This window comes from Chlorocebus sabaeus, chromosome 8 (genome assembly GCF_047675955.1).
Source record: "Chlorocebus sabaeus isolate Y175 chromosome 8, mChlSab1.0.hap1, whole genome shotgun sequence".
In the NCBI taxonomy this organism is placed as follows: domain Eukaryota; kingdom Metazoa; phylum Chordata; class Mammalia; order Primates; family Cercopithecidae; genus Chlorocebus; species Chlorocebus sabaeus.
The window spans coordinates 36,013,008-36,028,707 of NC_132911.1; the positions used below are offsets into that span (position 1 = coordinate 36,013,008).

The window sequence follows — 15,700 nt, forward strand, 5'->3', positions numbered from 1 at the left end:
CAGCAAAAGGACCTCCACCAAGTCTAGAAACTAATTTATGTCTGTTTCTGTAGAGTTTACATTATTTCTATTGCTTACACTTTAGAATGTTTCTTTTTTGGGGACTAAGGGATTAAAAGAGTGTAAACTAAAATGGTTAAAAAAAGAAAAGAATTGTTCCTACAGATAAGGAATTGAGACTATGATGAGAAGGTGGTGAGATTCCCTCTGTCTCATCACTGTCAGCCTTGTAGGGGCTGCTGCAGTGAATGGAGTCTTGCTGTACCTTCTGATTTGGATTAATGATGGTTTGACTTAGTTTATAGGTCCACATGCCTTCATCCACAATAACAAAATCCTAAAAGCTCTGTGAGCAGCAGTGGTTTTACAAACCTATGAAAAAATATATTTGGTGTCAAATCTGGTATCAGTTGAGGTGAGATGATCTACAGTTTCAATTATCTCACTTAGCGTGAATTATTTCCTCCAGAAATATTAGTGCTTGACGGTAACAGAGTCAGAGTGCTCCATCTCCACAATTTGGTTTGTTCTGGTCTATGTAATGTCTAAAATATGAAAAGAATCTGAATATATTACAGAATAACATCCTTTGCTTGTAAGTAGCTAAAACACTAACTGGGGAAATTTCTAAAAAATGTGATGCTTTCACAACAACGGTTTAATTTGGAGGAGAAAAAATCAATTGTTACATAATTAAAAATCGGTTGTTGAAAGATTATTTTGGAGGCTGCAAGTTAACTAAATGTAACCTTTACACTACTTTCCCAAAATGGTGACATTGTGACTGTAGCTACAAAGAAAGCCACATAATAAAACATATCCATCCCCAAAGATTTCAAAATAAAAAATGGGAACCTGTACTTGTATCCATCCTGTCAAAATGTGAATGCTGTTCTCAACATTGAATGACATTTGGATGATCTTTTAACCTTTATTTTTCTATAATCCCGTGGCTCCTAAACTTTACTGCACATCAGAATCACTTGAGCATCTTTATTTTTTTATTTTTTAAAAAATTATATGGGCCAGGCGCAGTGGCTCATGCTTATAATTCCAGCACTTTGGGAGGCCAAGGTGGGCAGATCACGAGGTCAGGAGATCGAGACCACAGTGAAATCCCGTCGCTACTAAAAAAAAAAAAAAAAAAAAAAAAAAAAAAAAAAATTAGCCGGGCGTGGTGTGAGCCTGTAGTCCCAGCTACCTGGAGAGGCTGAGGCAGGAGAATGGCGTGAACCCAGGAGGCGGAGCTTGCAGTGAGCTGAGATGGCACCACTGCACTGCAGCCTGGGGGACAGAGGGAGACTCGGTCTCAAAATAAATAAATAAATACGTAAATAAATAAATAAATAAAAATAAAAATAAATTATATGGAAGGCTTGCATGTCATCCTTGAGCAGCGGTCATGCTAATCTTCTCTGTATTGTTCCAGTTTTAGTGTATGCTCTGCCGAAGCCAGCACATCTTTAAAAATACTCAATACTCTGCCTTGGCCTCCCAAAATGCTGGGAGTACAGGCGTGAGCCTTCAAGACCAGCCTGGCCAACATGGCGAAACCCGTCTCTACTAAAAATACAAAATTAGCTGGGCGTGGTGGCTCGCGCCTGTAATCCCAGCTACTCGGGAGGCTGAGGCAGGAGAATCGCTTGAACCCCGGAGGTGGAGGTTGCAGTGAGCCAAGATCAAGATTGCACCACTGCACTTCAGCCTAGGCAACAAGAGTGAAACTCCGTCTCAGTTAAAAAACAAAACAAAGCAAAGCAAAAACTAAAGTCTGGGGTACCTTCCCCAAACATTGTGATTTAATTAAGATGGGATGTGACTGGGCATCAGGGTTAAAAAGTCTTCAAGGGAATCAGTGTATAGCAAAGTTTGGGGATTCCTGTTTTAACGTGTAGCAGAGTTACTTCTGGTGACATGTACCTCAAAAGAGCAAGTCTAGACACCCTGAGGAATGTTTTCTGACACTTGAATTAAATTATATTGCACAGATACCATGCTTGTGTGAGAGCACCACAAGCTGCTTTGCTTTGTGATGGGTTTTCCATTTGTTGTTTGTTTTTCACATGGGGCTTTCTTTGTAACTACGGTCACAGTGTCACCATTTTATATCATGACAGCATAAAGACCTTTAATTTTCCACCCTAATTATACACTTGATATTTGTATAATTTGGGGAAAGTAGTGTAATGCTTAGATGTAGTTACTTATAGCCTCCAAAATAATCTTTCAACAACCAACTGATATTTATTTATGTAACAACTAATTTTTCTCCTCTAAGTTAAATGATTGTTTTGAAAGCATCACATTTCTTTAAGAAATTTGCCCAAATAGTGTTTTAGCTATTTACAATCAAAGGATGTTATTTTGTAATATATTCTCAGCTGAACTGTCTCCAACTTAGGTTGTGAGCACTTACAAATAAGAAAAGGAAAATGAATAAATAAAAGCAAAAGTTTCCAGGAAGACTGGAGGTAAGCTTGATTTCCATTTGGTTTCAGATTCTATATCCTATTTATTCACTTGTACAAACTTAATAATTTCAGAATTAGTGCCTTCCCAGACGCATGTAATTTATGCCAACTTTATGAAGACACAGGAGAGGTTTGATTAAGTGTCTAGAACATGCTGGATTTCAACAATGAGATAAATAGCTTTTTCAGGGTTAAAAATGGGAATATAAAAGCACATAGATTCTTAACGTTGCAAAGAAATTGAGAAAAATTTAAATGCTTTTCAACTGATGCAGAAGGAAACGTCTCCTAGTTGGTGATTGAGTTATAATGTAGCAAATTCACTTCAGTTTATGGAAAATGTTTTGTTATTGTTAAAGAAGGCGAATGAATTAGTGATAAGCTTTGTCAGCAGGGAGCCTGCAGCAGTCATTTTCCCAAGGGAAAAATGACTAAAAAGTATGCATTTAGTATTTGTCACAACTTAAAAGAAAATAACTTGCGTTCACCACTGTCTATGTGGCTAGTTCTGTTACTGGAGCTTCAAAATGAGAATTTGTTTTCATAAACAGATGCTGTTTTTCTCAGCATCTTGCATTGCTAGCATCCAAACAATTAAGGTACAACCAGCTCCAGAATTTGTGAAGCAATATAGTGAGAAGCACACCTTTATGAAGCATTATTTAAAAGATGGTTTTGTTTGTTTGTTTGTTTGTTTTACCTGTTTTGTTCATCTAGAAACTGGAATCCCGACTGCAGTTGTCTGTCAATAGGAGGCTACTGAGAAGAGAGAGAAAATTCTGATAATGGGGCATATCTTTTATTTGAGAGATCATAATAAGCAAACAAGGATTATCTGAGATGACCAGGTCCATATTGTGGAGTGAACTATTAAGTTAACTCGAAGTATGCTAAAGAATAATTATATATTTAGAATTGCAAGTGATATGCTTGTGGTACCATTTAGCATCAGTGTTAGCGTCACGTCTTGCCTCACTAGGGAGCTATTAAACTACCACTGGAGTATGAGAGAGAAATGTTATTTATGCTCTAAGCCAATGGAAATCCTCTTTTGTTGTGATGGTCTTGGTATGGGACACTTTGTCTTGGACTCTGCTGATCCTTCTCTGTGCCCTAAGCTTGCCTGCCCTGGAATAATTGCTTCCTTGTATTTAGGCTTATGAACCATTTGCAGAGAATTCTGTCTCTGTCTGCAGTTGCTCATAATTCACACTTCATCAGCTTTCTGAATCTACAGCTGCTGCTATTTCTAATGGCTATTACACAGATCCAGGCAAAGCAGAGAGTTAAAGTTTGAAATTCTTCTCTATGTCACAGTCTGCTATGCCAGGACGAATTTCTTTCTATCCATAGTGTGCTCCTGTTCTCAGGGCTTGGTCTATCACTATCCCTACCCCATTCCACCCTGAGCTGCACTTATGGCATAAGAGCCCTTTGCCTTCAGCTTCAGGAGAAATGTGTAGGCAGTCATGGTGGAATGGAAAACTGCCAGTCTTCGTAGATTTTTTTTTTCTAGAAATACTCCCCTACAGGGCATAGTAACTCTAGAGCAGTCTCAAATATACCATGCACACCTCCTGCTCAACCCATGACAAACAAACAGAATCAATTCAGGATTTGTGGTTTGTTAATTGATCAATTTCACTGTGACTTCTGAATGAGAAAGAGTAGTAGAGACGATAAGATTCTGAGGATGAAGAACTCAATATCCAAATGAGTTCAATGTTTATCTTTACTTTGATTTATTGTATTTTATTTATTTTTTATCTACCTCAAGTCCAGTCACTAGCAATCTTGCTATTTTATTCATTCAGGACACATCGATGAGGTTTCATATGGGGCAGACATCATGTCAGTTGCTGGGAATAAAACATGACCAGGATGCTCTTCTGCCCCCAGGTGTCTTCACTCATGGTCTACATGCATCTTTTTATTGCAGCTCAGTTTCTAGCTGTGCGCCTTCGGGTGTAGTCACACAAGGCCATCTTCTTTGGAGAACATCCTAGTCAAGCGCATCTATCACTTGGTCCTGGTGCAGCTCCCAGAACCCCAAAGCTCCCTTATATTAAGAGTGGTTCTCAGTTCCAAATGTCTATGTCCTGTATCTCCCCAAAGAAGACATCAGTACATTCATAAAAGACAATTTTGGTTTCTTCCATTACTTTTAAAGTTTTTTTTTTTTTTAAATATGAAAGAGATCCGATAGGGGAGATAATCTGGCAGTACTTTTTTCTTGAAAGCCAGCAAAGAAAAAACAGTGGAAAAAAAGAAAAGAAAACCAGAAACATTGCGTAAACGTCAATGCAGCAGTTGGATGCCATGGGGGAGGGGCCCCTTAATAGATATTGAGTTAAATTGGGCTGAATTAAAACCTGAGTAGAGCTGTGTGTATTGTGAAGTCTCCCTGCCTTGTGAGTGGAGCTATTTAATTGAGAATAGCTATTTCTTCCTAGATGTCCTGGAACATATTGTGTTGTTTACTCACACACCTTTTAACACTTTCACCTTTCCAGATTATGTAGTTATAAAACTAGATCCGCAAGTAGTCAGTGTCTGCATTAGTTTGTTCTCACACTGCTTTAAATAACTACCTGAGACTGGGTAGTTTATAAAGAAAAGAGGTTTAATTGACTCGCGGTTCCACAGGCTGAACAGGAGGCATGGCTGGGAGGCTTCCAGAAACTTACAATCATGGCGGAAGGTGAAGGGGAAGCAGGCGCATCTTACCATGGCAGAGCAGGAGAAGGAGAGAGTGAAAAAGCAAGTGCTACACAGTAGAACTCCATCACAAGAGCAGCAAGGGAGAAGTTCGCTCTCGTGATTCAATCACCTCCCACCAGGCCCTCCTGCAACACATGGGGATTTCAATGCAACATGATATTTGGGTGGGGACACAGAGCCAAACCATATCAGTATCATTACTCTGTGTCTATACCAATATTTGACTCCATACCTTACCAGAATGAAAATGTGGATGGGAGGACAGGAAGGCATCCAAGGTAGATCTTGGCAGTAGGACTCAACACCCCAGTAATGGCGGATGGGAATGCTAGTGTCCAGACTCTCATTCTAACCCTGAGATCACACCAGGCGTGCGTCAGAGCTGAGGGAAATGTGATAGATATGACAGAGCTTCACAATAATGTCTCCTTCATTCGAATTCTCCTCAGCTATTTAATAATGCTCCCGTATCTAAACATTGCGCTACCTAAAATGCATGACAAAAATTGACATTAGAGGTTGTTATTTTATCTTGAATTTTTGTGGAATTTTTTGCTTAACATAGCAATGGTAGCTATAACCCAAGCATTTCTTTGGGACTTAATGACTAGATGGGGTAATTGAGAATGAGTAGTTGAACAAGTGACATATCATGAGTCACCATCATGATGGCTTAAATGGCTTTTTTTGGAGGGGACAGGGTCTCACTCTCTTACCCACGCTGGAGTGCAGTGATGCCCTCATGGCTCACTGCAGCCTCAACTTCCCCAGGCTCAGATGATTATCTCGCCTCAGTTTTCATATTTTTAGTAGAGACGGGGTTTCACCATGTTGTCCAGGCTGGTCTCAAAGTCCTAGCTTCAAGAAATCCTCCTGCTTCTGCCTCCCAAAGTGCTGGGATTATAGGCACGAGCCACCATGCCCAGCCTCATGGCTTCATTTTAACTTGCATACCTCTGTTACAACACTGCTTCTAAATAGGGTCATATTCTGGGATGCCAGATTTAAGATTTCAAGGTATCTTTTTTTGGGTGAGGGGATACAATTCAGCCCGCAACATCACATCTCCACCATTCTAGGTCCCCATCCTCAGTGTGATCTACCTGATTAGGTCATAGGCACAATCTTAAAGTGCAAGACGAGGTTATTCAATTCTGTGGGTCTCTGTGGAAAGGGACATTATCAAGTCAGTGGGCCAGCAATGTGTTCTCCTTCCCTCTCATCTGGTAAGGCCCTCCCTAGAAGATGGAGCACCCAGGACAAAGCAGTATTTGATCTTATTCCTAGATCATGTTTATCCATGTGAACACGTGCAACTCCCTCTACAGACACACACACACACACACACACACACACGTTTGAGGAAACTGTGTTAAAATAAGTATCCAGGGAAATCCCTGAAAAGAAATAGCAAGAAATAATACCAGTGTGCATGCTCTATATGAATAAAAAGTGCCTTTTCAGGAGCGCCTAGTAGTTATACAAGTTCTGTAGTTGAAAACTGTGTCTTTTTGTACACAAGCTGGCAGATTCTCCTTTTCCTCTTTCACTGACTACACAGCTCTCTAATGACCTAGGCCTCGCTCCAGGTTGGGAAGCCTCTCAGTTAGTTGGGCTCACAGAGGAGCTATTGGTGATAGTAACAGCCCTTCTTAAGGACGACAGTTTAAAAACTTTTTATGCACATAGTAGGTGTGCATATTTATCAGGTACATGAGATATTTTGATATGGACATAAAATGCATAATAATCACATCAGGGGAAATGAAGTACAGGGATGACAGTTTTGGCAAGGCTAATATAAGCCTACAACTCTGAGTGCAGCAACTGGAAAGCTGGAAAGAACAACAGAGTAAATCCTGGGCTATTATTGCTGATTTGGTTTTCTTTCAAATGCAAAAGTTCCAATAAATGGGTAATGAAGAATACCAAAATCGGCTAATAAGCCACCTGTATACCAAAGGTAATACATGTAATATGCATAGAAATCAAGGTTTTCCCTCAGGTAGAAATTAAATTTTAAAAGAAGAGCTGGAAATTTTTGATAAATAATGATCCATGAACATACCTTTCAAAAGGTATGTTCTTTTAAATATTTGTGTGCCCACGTTGCACGCAGGGAAGGTAATGTTTAAGTTGTAACTCTGTCTGCCTTACTCTGGTATGTAACAGACCCAGCAGTCCTTTACAGGAGGTGGGTTTCCTCTGTTTTGTGCTTGTTAGACCTAGCCACAAGCTGATCTTTTACAGGGATGCAGAAAATGGCTGAACCTGAGGAGACACCTGGTGGAGAATGGAAGCATTCTTCTCTCTGGGCAAGGTACACTTATTTCTTTTTATCCGTAATATTTCAGATGACAAGAGAGCAAGACAATGTCACAGGATCTTTGTATTTGCTTCTGAGCAGTCTAGAGATGTGAAGCAATTATACAAGAAGTAAAAAAGATGTTGTACTAATTTAGCCTTCCTACTAGTGCAGCTCATACTCAGTGAGTTTAATTATTTTCAACATTTATTTATTTATTCACTCATCTGTGCATATAGATGCACCAGGGGAAGAGAGGTCTTGGTTCCTGTGTGCAGTTCATGCTGAGCTATGGAGGCAAGAGTGGGATACAGTCCTCAAGAGTGGGGATTAAGGGTGTAATTGAGTGGGATTAGACCACATCAGAATGCTAAGTTCCAGGTAAGCAGAGAATTGATGAATTAGAGGAGCTCTCAAAATTGGAGATTAGAAGAGGGGTGCTCAATCAGTAGAAGATTCGGTTGAGCTGAGAGGGAGAAACAGGCACTACATCAGATTATATGGAGAAAGAAAATCACGTGTAGGAACGGTTGGTGGACAAGATGCTGGACTATCTGTCACAGAGGGCTATGTTCGGGAATCATGAGAGATATATTGGACTAGATAAGGTACGGCTTACTAAAAGAAAGTTTCTTGGCTGAGTGCAGTGGCTCACTCCTATAATCCCACCACTTTGGGAGGACAAGACAGGTGGATCATTTGAGGTCAGGAGTTTGAGACCAGTCTGGCCAACATGGTGAAATCCTGTCTCTACTAAAAATACAAAAAATTAGCCTGCAGTGGTGGTGCACACATATAATCCCAGCTACTCAGGGGGGTGAGGCAGGAGAATTGCTTGAACCCAGGAGGCAAAGGTTGCAGTGAGCCGAGATCACGCCACTGCACTCCAGCTTGTGCAACATAGCGAGACTCCATCTCAAAAAAAAAATAAATAAATAAATAATAAGAAAGTTTAAAAGCTGTCTACCCTTAGATATGTTTAGGAGGAGATCTGGCTGGCATTATAGAATGTCAACGATTTTTAAGGCAAGAGGAATGACTGCTTCTCTGTCTCAGTTCCTAACTATCTGTGTAGTTTTTGGCAATGTGTTAGTTAGTCCTGTAAAACTAAGCCAAAACTCAATGGCGCAATGACCAACCAATGCTTACTCCTCACAGGTCTGGTCCGCTGATTGCAGTTGGGTTTAGCCAGGGTGGCTGTGCTCCATGTCCTTCTCATCCTTTTCCTGGGACCCATGGATCAGCCTGGGCATGTCCTCCTCATGGTGGGTGTGGAGGGTCAAGAGCATAAACGGAAACATGCAAGTTGCTTTGAGGCTGGAACTCAGAATCATTGCTTCCCTCTTGTTCTGATGGCCGATGCAAGTGATAAATCTAGCGTCCCAGTCAAGGAGTCGGGTAATATTCCCCACTCCTTATGTGACAAATGACAGTCCCATGGTAAAGAGGATGGATAGAAAAGAGTAAGAAACTTAGCCAGGCATGCCATCTACTACAGGCAATTCTCTTATATTCCCAGACATATTTTCCTCATTTCTAAAACAGGATAATAATCCATTTTTCAAAAGAAGACATACAAATAGCCAACAGGCATGTAAAAAAATTTCCAACATCACTAGTCATCAGCAAAATACAAATTAAAACCACAATGAGATATCTCACACCAGTCAGAGTGGTTATTATTAAGGTAAAAATATAACAGATGTTGGCAAGGATGTGGAGAAAAGGGAATGCTTATAAACAGTTGGTGGGAATAAAAATTAGTACAACCTCTATGGAAAACAGTATGAAGATTTCTCAAAGTACTGAAAATAGAACCACCATTTGATCCAGCAATCCCACTTTTGGGCATCTACCCAAAAGAAAAATAATTATATAAAAAGATACCTACATTCTTATGCTTCTCTCAGCACTGTTCATGATAGCAAAAACATGGAATCAACCTAAGTGCTCATCAACAAAGGACTGAATAAAGAAAATGTGGCATGTATATGCCACGATATACTACTCAGCCATGAAAAATGAAATTATGTTTTTTTACAGCCACCCGCAAGAAACTGCAGGCCATTATCTTGAGTGAAATAACTCAGAAAGTCATATACCACATGTAGACGACTCACTTATAAGTGGAGCTAAGTAATGTGTTCACATGGACATAGAGAATAGAATAATAGGCACTGGAGAACTGAAAAGGTAGGAGGGTCAGAGAGGGGGTGAATGATAAGAAATTACTTAATGGGTACCAAGGGCACTGTTTGGATGATGGTTACACTACAATCCCAGACTTCTCCACTACACAATATATCCATGTAACAAAACTGCACTTATATCCCCTAAATCTATCAAAATAAAAAATATGTAAAAATAAATAAAATAAAAGACATTCATAGTATCTGTCCCTTCACCTAAGTCATGATGAAGGTAAATATAATACTTAGTGTATGTGGATGTTTTTGCTCAGTAGTAAAGCATAAGGCAACATAAGGAGTATTATTTTTTGCATGCACTTATATCCTCTTCCAACAGCAGAAATGAAATTCCTGTAATGGCCTCCTTTCCCTAAGCCTCGAATGCCATCCCCTAACCTCTCGCATGAGATTCTGCATAGATTGTCCTCCCTGATAAATGCTTCCTGAAGAAGTGTAGGATGGAAGTTTCTACAATGACCTTGAATGTATCCAGATAAACAATTTAGAAAAATAAAACCCTTGCATGTTGCTGATGTGTTCTGATAAGGGTGAAGACAATGGGGGAGAGGCCCCATTGTTCAGAGAAGTCTTCTGCGAGCTCTCCTTTCCCCACAGCGTGTTTCCACTCTGCTCATTTCACACACTCCTGTCACTTTTAAGCCCAAAGCATCAGTGGCTAAGAGAGTTATAGCCTGGGTTCCAGAAGTGGACAAATGAAAGGATGCTACCTAAAACTGATGTAGAATCTTTATCTTTTTAGCATTAGGCTTCAGCTAAAAGTGAGTTAATCTGCCATAAGTGTTCAGAATATTGTTCTGAGCTGAGAATATTGTTCTTTTTTCTTTTTTTTTTTTTTTTGACTATAGTCAATAATAATTTATTTTTTTATTTTTATTTTTTATTATTATTATACTTTAAGTTCTAGGGTACATGTGCATAACATGCAGGTTTGTTACATATGTATACTTGTGCCATGTTGCTGTGCTGCACCCATCAACTCGTCAGCACCCATCAACTCGTCATTTACATCAGGTATAACTCCCAATGCAATCCCTCCCCGCTCCCGCCTCCCCATGATAGGCCCCGGTGTGTGATGTTCCCCTTTCCGAGTCCAAGTGATCTCATTGTTCAGTTCCCACCTATGAGTGAGAACATGCAGTGTTTGGTTTTCTGTTCTTGTGATAGTTTGCTAAGAATGATGGTTTCCAGCTGCATCCATGTCCCTACAAAGGACACAAACTCATCCTTTTTTATGGCTGCATAGTATTCCATGGTGTATATGTGCCACATTTTCTTAATCCAGTCTGTGACTGATGGACATTTGGGTTGATTCCAAGTCTTTGCTATTGTGAATAAACATACGTGTGCATGTGTCTTTATAGCAGCATGATTTATAATCCTTTGGGTATATACCCAGTAATGGGATGGCTGGGTCATATGGTACATCTAGTTCTAGATCCTTGAGGAATCGCCATACTGTTTTCCATAATGGTTGAACTAGTTTACAATCCCGTTGTCTCAGCCCAAAATCTCCTTAAGCTGATAAGCAACTTCAGCAAAGTCTCAGGATACAAAATTAATGTGCAAAAATCACAAGCATTCGTATACACCAGTAACAGACAAACAGAGAGCCAAATCAGGAATGAACTTCCATTCACAATTGCTTCAAAGAGAATAAAATACCTAGGAATCCAACTTACAAGGGATGTAAAGGACCTCTTCAAGGAGAACTACAAACCACTGCTCAGTGAAATCAAAGAGGACACAAACAAATGGAAGAACATACCATTCTCATGGATAGGAAGAATCAATATCATGAAAATGGCCATACTGCCCAAGGTTATTTATAGATTCAATGCCATCCCCATCAAGCTGCCAACGAGTTTCTTCACAGAATTGGAAAAAACTGCTTTAAAGTTCATATGGAACCAAAAAAGAGCCCGCATCTCCAAGACAATCCTAAGTCAAAAGAACAAAGCTGGAGGCATCATGCTACCTGACTTCAAACTATACTACAAGGCTACAGTAACCAAAACAGCATTGTACTGGTACCAAAACAGAGATATAGACCAATGGAACAGAACAGAGTCCTCAGAAATAATACCACACATCTACAGCCATCTGATCTTTGATAAACCTGAGAGAAACAAGAAATGGGGAAAGGATTCCCTATTTAATAAATGGTGCTGGGAAAATTGGCTAGCCATAAGTAGAAAGCTGAAACTGGATCCTTTCCTTACTCCTTATACGAGAATATTGTTCTAAACATGTTCACATACTTGTTCAGAGTTACCAGTTTGTTAAAAACAAAACAAAACAAAACAAAAAAAACTATTGACTCCCTGGGGTAAATAATATAGAACTCAGCAATTGATGGGATATATTGGCGATTCCAATGGGGACAGTAGTGGAAGAGACAGAGTTTTGCCTATCCGTACTATGATTTTTAAAAACACTTTAAATCTTTAATATATTAAGTAGCAAGGAAAAATATTTTATTTATGATAACTAAATAATATTAACAACAACTTTATGGGTACATATATCTACATTTGTATATCAAAGTATTTTTAAAAAATAAAATCATTTGTATCATTAAAATAATGTATAGAAACATAATCAAAGACCAAATACATCTTGGGCCATAATTTTACCACTTCTAAATTCTTATTTTCAGAAAAACATTAAGGATAATTTAACTCACTACTGCTTTCCAAAATGTTCTAATCAACTTGTCACATGGTAAAACTAAGTTGCCACCATACTAACTTAGGCTTAGGGATTTGTAAGGGTAACAAATATTTTAGAAACTTAAAACATAACCTATTTGTTGAAATTTTATTTTTGCTTAGAACGCAAAAGAAGAAAACAAGGAGTTTCATTTTTTTTGCCTGCTAAAAGTATTTGGGTAAACTTAGGTCTAAGATGGATCTTCCTTTAAAGATTTTAAATACATTTCTGAAAAGGCACTGATATGAGTTCCAGTTCTGAATGCCATGGTTATTTTCCCAGATTGTAGTGTTTTTTGCTGTTGTTGATTTTGTTTTGTTTTTTTCTTGAGACAGGGTTTCGTTCTGCCACTCTGCAGTCCAGGCTAAAGTGCAGTGGTGAGATCATAGCTCACTGCAGCCTTAGCCTCCTGGGTAGCTGGGACTACCGGTAAGCACTACCATGCCCGACTAATTCTTTAAAAAAAAAAAAAAATTGTACAGATGAGGTCTCAGTATGTTATTCAGGTCTTGAACTTCTGGCCTCAAAGAATCCTCCTCCCTTGGTCTCTCATAGCACTACATTACTGGTATGAGTCATCATGCCTGGCCTCCCTAGATTGTTTTTAGGCAGATATGCAAAGCAGGAGATCGGTGGATATGAATATACTCTGAAATTTGAAAGATGAAAGAAGTGACCAAGCTGATTCAGAATTAAAGTCTGTACGAAGACCAAGCCATGCAGAGTAAAAGAGGTAAACGTGGTAAAAGAGGAAACAGGAGAAAGAGGCACATCATGATCCTTTCCCACTGTTAGCGACTGAATCTAAAGGCATGCTAATGTTAAGCTTCAAAATGGTGTGCTTCTGCTGTAAAATTGCAGCTGAGTCTTTTCAAGGTAGCAATACCATTCAGGTTGCTCAAATGTTTTGATTGAATTAAAATAAAAACTTTTGAAAACAAATCTATTTACAAAGTCCATGCAATCCTTCAGATATGTGTGTTTTTTCTCTCCCTAGCTTTCTTCTTCTTTGAAAAGCAGTGCCTTGCAGCTCCTTTTTCTGAGACAGAAAAAAAAAAAAAAAAAAATCAATGATCAACAACAGTCCGGTACTCAAGAACAACATAGAAATAACAAATTAGTCTGTGTGTGTGACAGAAAATGAGAGTGTATGTGGTAAGGAAAGTTGCTACCGTTTCAGACTTCCACAGGGCAGTTATAACAAACAGTGGGCAGCCGGGCAGAGGCCCTCCTCAGTTCCCAGATGGTGCGGGGACCAGGCCGAGACTCTCCTCAGGTCTCAATCTCTTGACCTCGTGATCCACCTGCCTCGGCCTCCCAAAGTGCTGGGATTACAGGTGTGAGCCACTGTGCCCGCCCTGCCATGTCTTCTTTCTCCTCCCAAGCGACTGTTCCCGTCTCCTGGATTTTGATGTTCTACTTAATACCCCCATGTCCTTAACCATGTTGCCCTGCTGGAGGCGTCTTTCCCTTTGGGAAGCCTGATGCAGCTCCAACAGTGCCTCAGGAGATAGGCAGGGAAGCTTAGCAGGTGGGGACAGCTCCTCTCTATCCCACCTCAATTGCAGGGGAGGGGTCGGTGGCAGCGGCAGCGGTGGCCCTGACAGTTTTCTTTTGCGGGACCTGTGGCTGACAGCTCTGGGTGGAGAAGAGCCACTTGATGCAAGAGCTGCAGGATCCTTGCGCTGTAACTCCTTCCCCACCATCAGCAAGCTTGGAGAGCTGGGCAAGTGGTCTTTACCCAGCACCTTCAAGGCCGCCTTCTCTGGGCACAGGAAGCAGCGCAGAACTGGGGCAGGGAGCACTGTTGGAACTGGGTCAGGCTTCCCAAAGGCAAGGACGCCTCCAGCAGGGCTTTGTGAGCTGGAGACTCCACGCTCTTGGAGTAGAAACTCACTGCATGCACCTGGACCTTGTCAGTCTGGTTCTTTTCTGTCAAGTCCTTAAGTTGGACATTTCCCTCCAAGGGCCTGGGACTGCACCAGGAGGAAGTGAGGTTTCCTTGAGTCTCCAGGAGCCTAAAGGTGGAGGCTGCATCCCCATTGCTACAGGGGTGCCTTTTATTGTCCTCCTGCCCCTGGGTCTCTACCTGATCCACCTCCAGTGGTTCTTGGGGCTCTTCTTCTGCCCTCACCTCTGTCTTTGGAAGCGTGGCTGGGATCGGGGTCAGATTCCAAGACCTGATCACCTGCTCATCTAGTGAAGGCAGTCGGAGGTTAAGCTTGCGTCTGAGACTAGGGATCCTCACGCGGCTGAGGTGTCTGAACATCATGGAGTTGCGAGCAGACAGCATGGGTTTCTTCCTTGAGGGGAGCTTCCAGACCATAGAAGGCAGGACCTCCAGTGCCCATGTTCCAAAGGAGAAGACACAGCCTTGTAGGGGCGCCGTCGCACCTGGCTGGAAAAGAAGGCCCAGGACCTCTCAGAGGGTAGAAGAGGAATTGGGAAGAGTACAGGGTTCCTGGGAAAGGCACAGGCGCAGGAACGGAGTGGGGAGCCCCACCAGCTGGGAAGGCCTCACTGACAAGACAAGCAGATTGCCAATGGCGTTGCCGGGACCTGTGGAGGAACCAGGAACAAAATATGCTTAGACAAGCACGTTGCCTATGGCGTGGCCGAGACCTGCGGTGGAACCTTGGGAGGTCGAGGCGGGTGGATCACGAGGTCAGGAGATCAAGACCATCATGGCTAACATGGGGAAACTCCGTCTCTACTAAAAATACAAAAAAAATTAGCTGGGCGTGGTGGCAGGCGCCTGTAGTCCCAACTACTCAGGAGGCTGAGGAAGGAGAATGCCATTAACCCAGGAGGCGGAGCTTGCAGTGAGCAGAAAGCATGCCAGTGCCCTCCAGCCTGGGCAACAGAGCGAGATTCTGTGTCAAATAATAATAATAATAATAATAATAATAATAATAATAATAATAAAAAGGTTAGAAGAGCAAGTTGCCTATGACGTGGCCGGGACCTGCAGTGGAACCAGGAACAAAATATGCTTAGTGAATTGCCCATTTTGAGCGAATTGTGCGCGGACGAAAGTGAGGGTCAGAAGCGGAGAGGATACTCCTTAGTCACCCACTTCTCTGTGGCATGCGCGCACTGGGCACCTGGGACATCACAATTGGGCTGGTGGTAGAGCCAGGGTGTGGAGGAGTGCGCAGGTGAGGGCGCCTACGAGAGAGTCAAAGGGCAAAGGGCTAGGCCCCTCCACTGGGCCAGCTGGACTCTAGCCTCAGGGACGTCCTGCTCCAGGGGTTAGGTGTGTGACCCTGGATGGGCCCCGCTGT

The 15,700-nt window shown here is 41.4% G+C and overlaps 1 protein-coding gene and 1 non-coding gene across 2 annotated transcripts; both read right to left on the reverse strand.

The window, feature by feature from the left end:
• Positions 1 to 1,352: 1,352 nt before the first annotated feature.
• Positions 1,353 to 1,457, reverse strand: LOC119618943 (U6 spliceosomal RNA). The gene has a single exon (XR_005235289.1). It is a non-coding gene; the product is annotated as a U6 spliceosomal RNA (small nuclear RNA).
• Positions 1,458 to 13,238: 11,781 nt separating this feature from the next.
• Positions 13,239 to 15,109, reverse strand: LOC103215612 (putative UPF0607 protein ENSP00000382826). The gene is given in 2 exon segments (XM_073018636.1): positions 13,239 to 14,295; positions 14,298 to 15,109. Coding segments are annotated over 2 exon segments (993 nt in total). The 5' UTR covers positions 14,743 to 15,109; the 3' UTR covers positions 13,239 to 13,747.
• Positions 15,110 to 15,700: the final 591 nt, after the last annotated feature.